This window comes from Lactuca serriola, chromosome 8 (genome assembly GCF_051521515.1).
Source record: "Lactuca serriola cultivar US96UC23 chromosome 8, Lser_US96UC23_V15, whole genome shotgun sequence".
NCBI classification, from domain to species: domain Eukaryota; kingdom Viridiplantae; phylum Streptophyta; class Magnoliopsida; order Asterales; family Asteraceae; genus Lactuca; species Lactuca serriola.
Window position 1 is genome coordinate 281,694,549 of NC_136415.1, and position 13,109 is coordinate 281,707,657.

The window sequence follows — 13,109 nt, forward strand, 5'->3', positions numbered from 1 at the left end:
ATGTAACTTAACGTATTCGTTTACTAGTTAGTTAAAGATAACTAGAACTCCTAAAAGCATAAAGCAAGCAACATTCGAGCATTGAGTAACCATACCAAGCATATCCTATTTAAGCCATCATATTACTGACTAATAAGTTCTATCATGTAACTCAATAAGCACATATAGTAGGCACATAAGGCATCTTCCTAGATCATTAGCCCTAATCTAACATGCAGTTCTCATATAATAGGCATATAAGACATCCGTCCTAGATCCTCAACCCTATTCTAGCATGCAATTCTCATAATCATATCATATCATAACATAACATGTATGGGTATCTTGTGGAAAACTTACTTGAGCTCGACCGATTGCATACATCACACACCTTATTCTTTCTCAAAACTCTTTATTTTAAATTTTAGAAAAACTATTTTCTCGTAAAAATCTTTCAAACCCTCGATTTGAGTCCGAACACCCCTGAAGGTGTGTCCGAATCCCTCAAACCAAGGCTCCGATACCAACTTGCAACATCCCAAAATTCAAGACCAAAAATTTCATTTTTGATATAACGATTCATAAAACAATTTATAAGAAAACATCATCAAGTTAATTCATTTCATTAAAACCAAAGATTACATGTCTTAAAACCCATATCATAAAATAGTAAAAATGTCAGAGTACAATCACAAGAATCTCATGTGCGGAAAATCATGTGTGTGATGCGCTGCAACCGTGCCGGCTCCTTTCCCTTCGACGAAGAAGGACCTGAAACAAAAATTGAAAACCGTAAGCACAAAGCTTAGTGAGTTCCCTCATCATACCACATACCATATAATCACATAATGCCTAACATATGTGGGTGTTGGCCTGCCCTTCAGTCTATTTCAACCGGTAACTGCCTAGCATATCTGGGTGCTGGCCTCCCCTTCGGTCCCTTTCAACGGGTAACTGCCTAGCATATCTGGGTGCTGGCCTCCCCTTCAGTCTCTTTCAACCGGTAACCGGGGACTATTTCACCCCTACCACTACCACATAATAACATAACATACTAGCACATAAATCATATCATATAGTGGCATACCAAACAATTATCACAAAGACAATCATCTCATCTATAATCACCTACTAATGGGCCGACATTGGTGCCTTAGATCATACTCCTACTGGAAGGTAATTCACCTCAATATCGTGAAGTAACTGAACTGTCCTCGGTGTTGGGATCAACTCCTCTCAAACTCCATCACATAACAATCTCCTTTAATTACCCTCCCATACCCATAAACCCTATTAGGGTCATCTCTGGTCAAAGTCAAAATCAAGTCAACACCCCTGGTCAAAGTCAAAGTCAACCTGTGGTCAAAGTCAACCTCTGGTTGACTCAACTCGTTGATTTGGTCCATCAACTCGTCGAGTTCCTTGATTCATAGAATCTCGAACTCACGATCTAACTCATCGAGTTACCCTCTAACTCGCCGAGTTCTTCCTTATGACAGTATCAAGACTTTTCGTTTGAACTCGTCGAGTCCTTCCTTGGACTCGTCGAGTTCTAGAACAAATAGTTAAATAAAAGAATTTATGACATGCACATTTACGATCCCAGACCGGTCTTGGATCGGTCTCGAAACGGCCTGGTCTTTTTGACGTCGGTCTCGGAACGGTCCAGTCTTTTTTTCAAACGGTCTCGTTCGGTCTTTTTTCGATCCGGTCTTTTTTGGACCGGTCTTTTTTCTGGATCGATCTTTTTCGGTCCCGTCTCTCGGTCTTTCTGTACGTCTTTTTCGGTTCGATTTACGTGTTTTTTTGTTCGGTTTCTGTATTTTTCGATTCCTTTGTTTTGGTTTCGAGGTTTTCCCATTACTGAATATGAGATTATCACAAAAATAATAAATTAAGATTTATTAAAAATGATAGTTTAAATTTAATAAAAGAAAAATGAAATAAATTAGATAGTTTGTGATTAAAAATTGTATAATTAATACATAAATTATATATTTATAAAGTTTGGTTATAAGTCTATTTTTCCAGACCGGTCTCAAACCGGTCTGGTCTTTTTTAGGATCAGTCCCTGAACGGTCTGGTCGTTTTCGGACCGATCCGGGACGGTCTCAAGCTGATCTTTTTTCGGTCTGGTCTTTTTTCGATCCGATCTCGCTTTTTGGGTCCGGTCTGAGACCGGTTTTTTTGTGCAGATTATTTTATGTAGTAATTAATAAAATATGCTTTAGTTCCATTTTAGCCTTGGGCTTGTATTAATTGTTGGGCCAATAAAAAGCTTGCGAATGTCTTGTCCAAAGAAGTGTTAAGGAAAGAATTAACCAACCAAGAATTCAATGAATAGTTTTCAAACAATAATCTTTTCCACCTGAGACCAAAACCAGCCCCCTTTCTTTATGTGAAATTTATATGACCAAGGCAAAAGAAAAAAAAAAAAGAATGAGTCTTTGATCAAAATGAGATCTTAACAATCACTCGAATTGGTTTGTGTGGATACATTATAGATATAATCTGCATAAATTATGATCTCATACGCATCAAATGTATATGCTTTTGCACTCTATATGGTTGTTTTTGTTGGTAAAATCTTCTCTAATTGGATCCATGGTTTGGGGTTGATAATAATTTTTGATTAAGCCCCAATACTTAGACTCTAATTTCATAATATTATTACTTTCAATTAGTTGCATTAAGCCCAAATACTTAGACCCTATTTCCTCCTTTGATAATCATATATCAATGATGACCCATAGACATCTATTGTATTCTAGAAAAGTTTCATAATATTTTTCATTTAATATTAAAAGTTAAAATATTTACTTTGACTAGTTTAAAACAAAGTTATATGTAAGCTTATTTCGTAACTGTTTTTTAGACCCAATTTACAATTCAAACCGGTTATAAGAAGCCATAGTTTTAGGTTTAATTGGTTATCAACTTATCATAAATGGTTATCACATGTTTTGGCAATATCTACCATTATTGGATTGGGATGATTTTTTCCTCTAGAAGAAGAGGTGAGGTTACGACAATGGAGATGGTCAATCAATATGAACCAGAAATTCGAAGTTTCAACTACCACCACACTAGTACCACTCAACTTTATCCCAAAACAAACCCTGATAATTTCCACAAAATCTACCCGGTTTCAGTGGCTCTCAATGTTCCCTTTACTATATTTTGTCACATCCTCACACTTGCCACCTCCACCCCCTCTCACCCTTTTTCTACACTACAAGCGGTGACTCACACACTTCTCCCCATTGTTCCAATTTCTCTGCTTGCTCTCTCAAAAGGGTTCAAGCAGATAGTCCGTCACAACCCTAGTTCATCACGTATACCAGCTCCACTGCACCAACGAAGGTACCATTTGCTTCTAATTGATGATCTGTTTGAAATCAGAAGGGATGAACTATTTTGTCTTGTAGTATGCTACTTTTCGATTTTGTTTGGTTAATGGTTTTGGGGTTTGTCGATTTAGGAATTCATGTTGTATTTGCTGTTGAATGTGTTCATCTTCATTTCGTCATTCTTCTTTATTTATTTATTTTTTGATGCATGAATCTTGTCTTCTTCTGCTACGACTTTGATACATTAACTTCATGTTTCCGATCGATTAAGAGAATCCTTTGTTTTGTTGTTTGGGACTTGAATTCGACCATAATCATATTTCAAATTGAGCTAAATGAATTCTGATCATCCTCTTGATTCGCATACCCAATACACTTCGTATATGAAGTCAAACATATTAGTTTTCAAATACAAAGATTGATATATATTTTTTTGCAAGCATGCCAGTTTCTACTTGTAGTTCTCGTTCTACACTATACTATGTTCTAGTTATCTTTTTTCTTTTCATCTTTGTTCCGACTTCTGAATTGCTGATTGTATTCATGTGATTATGTTAACAATTTCAGGCTACTACTGATTTATAATCACTGGTGATTGAAGCACTAACCATGTCAAAAAAATCGTTGGACTATGACCAAATTAATGAGAATGTCAAGAAGGCCCAGTATGCTGTGAGGGGTGAGCTGTATCTTCGTGCTTCAGAGCTTCAAAAAGAGGGCAAGAAGGTAATTCTATTTTCATTAGATGTAATTCTTGAGTGAATGGTATTCATTTGGAATTAATAACATGTAAATTCCACATGGTAACTTATAATCTTACAATATCTTCAGTTCTAGGTTCTATTTGAGAAAAAACAGAACAGAGTTTTTTTACAAATAATAAAAATTTCAATAGTATATCTGAATCTTTCTTACATCACATGTGGGACTTAATCAAAATAAACAATAGGATGTTATAGAGAAGGACAAACTAACATGACTATTACATTTATGCATTGTGGTAAATGATGTGGAAAGAAAAATATAAACCATTAAATCAATTAAGATTTAAAACCATTAAGAAGCTTTATGCTTTATGTGAAGTGTGTGTTATTGTTTAATATGTGATAAAGACAAATAGTTGAACGGGACCCATACCTAAACAAGATTGACATAAATACCCTTTATCTAACATTTGTCATGGCTGAAAACTTTTAACTCTTCCCTTACAGATAATCTTCACAAATGTGGGGAATCCTCATGCTTTGGGACAGAAGCCTCTAACATTCCCTCGACAGGTTTGTACTAATTAAACATAAATTGACATAAATACCCTTTATCTAACCAACCAAACATATACATTTTGTTCCAGGTGGTTGCCCTTTGCCAGGCTCCATTTCTTCTTGATGATCCAAATGTAGGACTTCTGTTCCCAGCTGATGCAATTGCAAAAGCTAAACTGTATCTTTCTTATACTTCAGGGGGTCTAGGTATTTTTTCCAAATATACCCTTTTAATAAAGTCAAAGTCTTTACTATTTTTCATTCTTTTTCTTTGGAGTAACATTGTGTTATTGATTCTTTAGGTGCTTATAGTGATTCCCGTGGTCTTCCTGGAATAAGGAAAGAAGTTGCTGAATTCATTGAGAGACGTGATGGGTATCCAAGGTCATAATCGTAAATTTTACCCTGATGTTTTTGTCTTTTTCACATATTTAATCCCTGAAGTAACATTTTTTTTTTTTTAATTGATGACAGTGATCCAGAACTCATATATCTCACTGATGGTGCCAGTAAAGGAGTAATGCAGATTTTGCAAACAGTTATTCGTGGTCCAGGTGATGGGGTATGTTGTCTTTTTACCTTCAATATACTTCCATTTTCTCAAATATCTTTTTTTCTTTTTTGTTAAATTAAGAAACTCTTTTGTTTTTCTCTCACAATAATCACCACAAGTTTGTGTAATCACAAGTTACAGTGATTAAACATCATTATGCTTGGATTGATTTTTTAATTTTAAAATTTTTTTTTTTTTTATAGATTTTGGTTCCAGTCCCTCAGTATCCACTATACTCAGCTGCCATATCTCTGTATGGTGGATCTCTTGTTCCATATTTTCTTGAAGAGACTGCTAATTGGGGTCTTGATATCCACAACCTTCGCCAATCAGTTGCAGAAGCCCGTTTCAAAGGAATAACTGTATGCATGCATGCTTTTTAGTTTTTATTTTTATTTTTATTTTTATTTTTATTTAAAAAAATAAATAAATAATTATGATTATGAATATGGATAGGTAAGGGCAATGGTGATTATAAACCCTGGAAACCCAACTGGACAATGTCTTAGTGTGGATAACCTGCAACAAATACTCAGATTTTGTCACCAAGAAAGCTTGGTTTTGCTTGGAGATGAAGTATATCAGCAGAATGTTTATCAAGATGCACGTCCATTTATAAGCTCTAGAAAGGTATATTCATTTATCAGGAGAGGGCATTTTCGTCTATCTACAAGATTTTAGTCATGTTATTTTTTTTTTTTTGTGTGATTTGAATTGAAGGTATTGTTTGACATGGGTGGAGCAATTAGCAAGGAGCTAGAGCTTATTTCTTTCCACACTGTGTCCAAAGGTTTCTTAGGTGAATGTGGACAACGTGGTGGATACTTTGAGATGACAAACATCCCTCCCCAGGTTTATATTTTTTTAATTATTTCAAGGGACATAAATGTAATTTTCATCACTCAACTTTCCAATGTGTTTGATCCGTATGAGTTTGTATTCAAATGTACCATTCTACCCTTACCAACAATTACAAAACTCCCAATCCCGAACCCTCATTTTGAAATTTAAAAAACAAATTCAATTTACGTTATTAGCCCTTAAATTTCTTAGTTTTTTCCATTAATACCCCTGATAAAGTGTTGCATATAATATGATGTTGCAGACAGTTGATGAAATATACAAGGTTGCATCGATTTCACTCAGTCCCAATGTTCCTGGGCAGATATTTGTAAGTTGAATCATTTTTATTTATTTTTGATTATTTTTTAATTCCCAGAATTTAATTATATTTGATTTTGTAATAGATGGGGACAATGGTGAGCCCCCCAAAGCCTGGTGATATCTCGTATGAGCAGTTTCTTAGAGAGAGGTAAAATTACCTAATTGTCCATTTTCAAATTTTCATCATTCACAAACTGTTGTTGTTGTTGTTGTTGTTGTTGTTGTTATGGAGGGGTATTTTAGACATTCTGTTGGTAAATAAATGCAGCAAGGGTATCCTTGAATCTCTAAGGAAGAGAGCACACATGATGACAGATGGATTCAACAGTTGCAAAAATGTTGTTTGTAATTTCACAGAAGGTTAGCCATTTTCCGATATTGCTTAATATTTCTTGATATTTATTTATTTATTTATTTATAGAAATATAAAATTTGAAATCAATTAGGCGCCATGTATTCGTTCCCACAAATAAAGTTGCCCCCAAAAGCAATTGAAGCTGCAAAAAGCGCTGGAAAAGTTCCTGATGTTTTCTATTGCCTCAAGCTCTTGGAAGCCACTGGCATTTCTACTGTCCCTGGTTCAGGCTTTGGCCAAAAAGAAGGGTACCTTACTTTATTTTAATATTAAGTCCTTAGCTTGGATTTTACAAAATTACCCTTTTATTTTACGTGGTTGTAAATTTAGAGTATATTTATTGATTTTGTGATTTGGAATTTTGGATTAGGGTTTTCCATCTGAGGACAACTATCTTGCCTGCGGAGGAGGACATGCCTGCAATCATGGAAAGTTTCAAGAAGTTCAATGATGGTTTCATGGAGCAATACGAAGACCAAAGAGGCTACTCAAGGATGTAAGTAAGGTATCCATATATATACATATAATATACTCATATGGTATTATATGTGCGTGTGTATAGTGGGTGGCTATTTGGTGTTTGTTATTATTTCACTTCTGTATCTATTATACTCTATTGATGTGGTGTACTCTCTACTACTCCCTTCATTCACATCATTAATTAACCATGTTTCCTTATGTTCCAATTCTGCTGTGTATGTTATTCACAATCACAAGTATGTGCAAATTATTATTAATCATGTGTTTTATGAAAATATAACAATCTATTTTATTATGGTTTTTAAATACATCTTTTCACTATATATATATATATATATATATATATATATATATATATATATATATATATATATATATATATTAACCATGTTTCCTTATGTTCCAATTCTGCTGTGTATGTTATTCACAATCACAAGTATGTGCAAATTATTATTAATCATGTGTTTTATGAAAATATAACAATCTATTTTATTATGGTTTTTAAATACATCTTTTCACTATATATATATATATATATATATATATATATATATATATATATATATATATATATATATATATATATATATATATATATATATATCATATCGTCGCCTTTCCAAAATCGGAATTTGTGACTCTAGTGCTCACTAACTGGTCATTTTTGTCTTCATTAAAAAAAAAACGATTGATGGGTAACCATTTTTTAATGTAATTCTTCTTTTTTATTATTAGTAATATAGGGTTTTGTTAAATTTAAAACGATTAGTTAAAATATTCTTTTATTTTCCAAAGTTGGTAGCAACTATATTATTATGATTATTATTATATTGAAGTTTGTACTATGTTGACTTTTTTTTGTTAATTAAAGAATCTAATAATCATTATATATATAAAACATAATATTATTTCTATTTCCGCCAAATATGATATGAACATATAATAATTTGTTTATTTTATTGGGCTTAGTACATTAAATTGTATATTCTACCTTTTATCATTATATCTTATGCAACCAAACATACCAAGTTACGAGTCTCTTTCAGCACACCTGCTTTCTATTTTAAATCTAAATGTTTGTTTTATAACAATTAAATATTAAATATTAATATGGATTTTTAATATTAGGCAAACATCAAGAACGGATGAAAAGGATATTACTACCAACAATTATTGATTATTATTAATTATATTAGAAGACTATATTTCATACTTCGTCCTTGGAGTATTTCTTGATCTAAAAGCCTAGTCCAAAAGTTGCAATTGCTACATTTAAAGTCAAATAATTATTGACAAATCTTAATAAATCATCCATTTGGTTTTTCACAATATCTAGTTTCTTACTTTTTTCGGCCTCATGGAAGGTCTCCATGGTTTTAATTTATATATTGATTGGCGGTTACCGTCCACCATCATCTCTTCCGGTTACCTTTCACCACCACCATCCACCAACACTACAGTTCACCATCACAACTACTAATCACAAAAAAATCTTGTAAACAGCTTTGAAATTCTGTTTTTGATGGTTTTAAATTCAGGTTAATGACACAAACAAACACGAATAAAATACAATCACATATATGAGCACAAATCCGTGTAACACATCAGCACAAACACAAATTAAGAACTAAATTTGATATTTTGAAAAAGCATAGAGACCATTTATGTGGATTTGTCATAATTATTCTATGACAATTTCATCCATAATTTAAATATCATTAATTTTTATATTAAATCTAATTATGTTCATAAGATATGCTAGAAACAACATATATGTATTTCTCTTCAACCCAACCATACACAGTTATCTAACACCAAATGAAAGAAAACAACCACTACACATGTAAAATATAAACACATGTAGAACATAAACATAAGATAAGAACCTTTAAATAATAGACAAGGGTATGATACTTGTATACTCAATACTCTTAATATTCAAAAGTGTTTAAAAGAGAAAAAACTTCACCTTTCTGAATTCCAAATCAAACTTAGTTGACATAACATGCCATTTTGGAGGTTTTTTTTAGATTGAGGTAAGGATGAAAATATATTGGTAATTTTGAGACCAATGTTGATAATGCAGCAAGCAAAAGTTAAATAAAACCTCTTTAAAACATATGGGGTCATGGAATGTAGGGAAATGAATACAAATGCTACCATGAGCTTACCCACCATTTGTGCACAATGTCTTTAGATAAGGAATAAGAAATGAAACTTGACATGATATCTATATTAGGATTCTTTTTTACCATTAAGTTGCAATGAATTCAAAATAAGGAATATGATATCAATTTGACATGATATTTACTTTATAGATTGCTTTTGTTTACACCCTCCTTACACCAATTAATGAAGGTATTGATGTCGATATATGTCTCTGTTTATCTCATTTGAATGAGATTCTAAGGACCACTATTGATTCTTTTCCGTTGAGATAAACATGGAAGACATAATAAATACACAAAGGCTAAGAGGTGTACCCTTTTACCACCTCTTATTTTTTCCTTGTTACCTCATCGCCATGTCATTTTACACTCACCCTCTCATTCTCTCTCATTGATAGAAAATGATCACCTCTCATTGTCCTCAACATATACAACAATGTATATTGCACTGTACAATAATATGTACAATAATATGAATCGTGAAAAAAAAAGAGACACAATGTATTAGTTTTGTGCGAGAGTTCTAACCACACCACCACAGTGACATCTCACCTTACCGTATGTGCGGTGCTGGCGCACCCTCTCGCCTAATATTTATTAGTTTGGTTGACATAATTTCGTTAATTTTGACAGTTTAGGGACCAACTGATTAACCTAGTTGGCTTTTTAAGACTTTGATTACAATAGTTGAAATGTTTGGACTGAACTTAACTAGCATAGAATTCTATTGGGTTTGTAATTTACTTATTGATTAAAATAATGAAATGAACAAAACACCGATATTCTATACAATGATACCTTCGGACCACCGTATGTGGCGGCATTCAGCCATTAGTCCACTCACGAACTAATTGCGCGTCGGCTCCGTGGCCGCATAATCACCCTCTAAGCACCGCGTCCGCCACCATAAATGAAGGTTATAGACGCATAGAAGCTGTCATCAATTATGAACGAACGGACTTGGCCTCACCGATCAGAAACCTCTCATTTCTCAACCCTACAATTCCCTATCAAAAATTCGGCTCGAAAACATGAAAATTCTACTTCAAAATCAATTCGTGTCCGGCAGTTCCGACCATCATCATCGTCGCGGCGTTCTGATCAATTCCGTGACTTCGCAGCGCTACCTAACGACGTGTTAACTAAAATTGCGGCGAATTTTAGCCTCCCGAATTTACAGGCAGCATCGTTGGTTTGCAAATCATGGAGAGACGGACTCCGACCGTTGCGGGAGGCGATGCTGTTTCTCCGTTGGGGGAAACGATTCAAGCATGGCCGTGGCGGCGTGCAGCCGAACATCGAGAAAGCGTTGGATTCGTTTCTGAAAGGGGCGGCGCGTGGATCTACTCTCGCTATGGTGGATGCAGGATTGGTTTTATGGGAGATGGGGAAGAAAGAAGAAGGTGTGGCGTTGTACAGGAAAGCAGCCGAGCTTGGTGACGCTGCTGGGCAGTGCAATTTGGGGATTTCTTATCTTCAAGGTAACATCATACTCCTTTACTTTTAGTTTTGCTTCATCTTCAATTATCTCTGTTGTTATAGTTACCTACAGATTCATGCTTAAGATGTTTACTTCATGGTTTGATTGCTGCATACTTGACTATTACAGTATAAGATTTTAACAAAATTTTGAGAAATAAGGGGCTTGAATTGATTCTCTTGCAATTAGGGTTTATTGTTGACATTCAGTTCTTGCGATTTCATCACTATAAGGCTTAATAATTCATTCAATACGGACATTTTCTTCCCATCAACTTTCCAAAGAAGTTTCAGTGTTTATGTTTTGGTATTCACAATTACTTCACTTGTTTTTGTTTTGATTGAAGGTTATTTTACACAAACAAAAAAATCTCAAAACATTTTCCTTCAACAAATGCAGCTGAACCACCTAACATGAAGGAGGCTGTGAAATGGCTATACCAAGCTTCTCTTGCTGGCTATGTTCGAGGTCAATACCAACTTGCCCTTTGTTTGCATCGGGGTAGTGGAATGACTCAGAATCTTCCAGAAGCGGTATTTTTACACATTTTTATTAAAAAATTCATCATACAATGTAAAAGTTGTTCTTATCTTTTATAGGTTGAGGTGGAATTTAAATGGTTTTATAATTTTTTGTTGAACAGGCGAAGTGGTATTTAAGAGCTGCAGAGGGTGGATATGTGAGGGCAATGTATAATGTATCATTGTGTTACTCATTGGGCACAGGGTTCTCACAAAACCATAGACATTCTAGAAAATGGATGAAACGTGCTGCTGATCATGGACATAGGAAAGCTCAGTTTGAACATGGACTCTCTCTATTTTCGGTAATTAATTCAAATAATAATTCACCATTTATAAAACCATTTTCCTGGTTATCCAGTTTTGTAAAGGTTCAAATACACGAATTTTCACCATTTTATTTTTTATGATTGTTATGATCATATTTCAGTGACTCATTTTATATAAAATAATTGTGTGATGTTGAAAATACATTGTGTTTTTTCTGTTATATCAAAATCAGGTATAACTTTTAAAATCGGTTTTTTAAAGAGAAAATTACAAATATAACCAAAATTGTTAATTACTTTGTAAAAATAACCAAAAAAATCCAAATTACAAAAAATAGCCATCAAAATCGCAGATGGATTAAGCCCATCTGTGATTTCACCAAACCATTTGCGAATCCGTGCTTTAGCAACTTTTACGTTCGCAGATGATTTTTTTTATTTTTTTATGGTATAAATAGGGGGTACAAACAAAAAAATTTACGTTTTTATACTTGCGAAAAAGGTGAAATCGCAGATGGAATGTGAAATAGCAGATGGACTAGTCCATCTGCGAACATACAAGTCGCTAATGGATGTGCTTTAGCGACTTGTACGTTCGCAGATGGCTTTGTCAAATTGCAGATGGACTTAGTCTGCGATTTCGCAGGCTATTTTTGTAATTGTTTTTTTTACTATTTTTTACAAAGTAATTATCAGTTTTGGTTATATTTGTAATTTTCTCTTTTTTAAATGGTCAAAAAGTTATTATGGTTTAATGAGTATATAAGGTAGTTAATTGGCATTTATAATGATACAAGCAAGTGATATTCAGAGGCTAATCATGTACGTGTTGTTTTTTGGTTGATAGGAAGGGCAGATGATGAAGGCGGTGGTGTACTTGGAACTGGCAGCACGTGGTGGTGAGACGGCGGCAGCTCATGTGAAGAATGTGATACTTCAACAGCTTCCACCACCTTCTCAAGAGCGTGCACTCAGTCTTGCTGACAATTGGCGGCCTCTTCCATCGTCCCGATAACCACCACCACCACCACCACTACCTTCGTCTGTTCCTTGTATGTGTGCTTGGGGACCTCCTTTGTTGTGGAAAAAAAAATCAAAATCCATACGTTTTCTCTTGAAATACATCTTTTGTGTTCTTGAACTAAATAAAAATGTAAGTTTCTAGGGATAACCTAAATGATGTTTGATATAACATTGTAGATGTTTGAAACCATTCGATTTTTTTTTCTAAATGCATCTAGTCGTAGGGTTTACAAAAAGCCAAAAAGATTCTACAATATTAATTTATTTGTTTATTGCTTAGGCGGAGGGTGGAGTTACATTCCACCTTTCATGTTTTATAGGCCTGACAATCGTGTTCGGGTTGGCGTGTTGCGGGTTGGCAGGTTGGCGGGTCAAAATATGTCAATCCAAACACGACCCATTTAAATATACAAGTCACGGGTTGGCGGGTTCGTGGGTTAGATTTCATAAATAAAATTAACAATTAAATATGAATAAATTCTTGATAGTTGATGCAAACATATCT

General features: G+C 34.0%; 2 protein-coding genes across 2 annotated transcripts; both read left to right on the forward strand.

The window, feature by feature from the left end:
• Positions 1-3,083: 3,083 nt before the first annotated feature.
• Positions 3,084-7,349, forward strand: AOAT2 (alanine-2-oxoglutarate aminotransferase 2). The gene is made up of 14 exons (XM_079018066.1): positions 3,084-3,342; positions 3,897-4,055; positions 4,541-4,606; positions 4,681-4,798; positions 4,894-4,975; positions 5,066-5,153; positions 5,348-5,506; positions 5,601-5,774; positions 5,865-5,996; positions 6,250-6,315; positions 6,392-6,456; positions 6,577-6,668; positions 6,755-6,911; positions 7,034-7,349. The coding sequence occupies exons 2-14, from the start codon at positions 3,939-3,941 to the stop codon at positions 7,161-7,163; spliced, it is 1,446 nt and encodes a 481-aa protein (XP_078874192.1). The 5' UTR covers positions 3,084-3,342; positions 3,897-3,938; the 3' UTR covers positions 7,164-7,349.
• A 2,756-nt stretch (positions 7,350-10,105) lies between these two features.
• On the forward strand, positions 10,106-12,813 carry LOC145066086 (F-box family protein). Its single transcript, XM_079013265.1, has 4 exons — positions 10,106-10,792; positions 11,191-11,324; positions 11,435-11,617; positions 12,429-12,813. Exons 1-4 carry the CDS (start codon positions 10,258-10,260, stop codon positions 12,594-12,596), a joined length of 1,020 nt encoding a protein of 339 aa, XP_078869391.1. The 5' UTR covers positions 10,106-10,257; the 3' UTR covers positions 12,597-12,813.
• Positions 12,814-13,109: the final 296 nt, after the last annotated feature.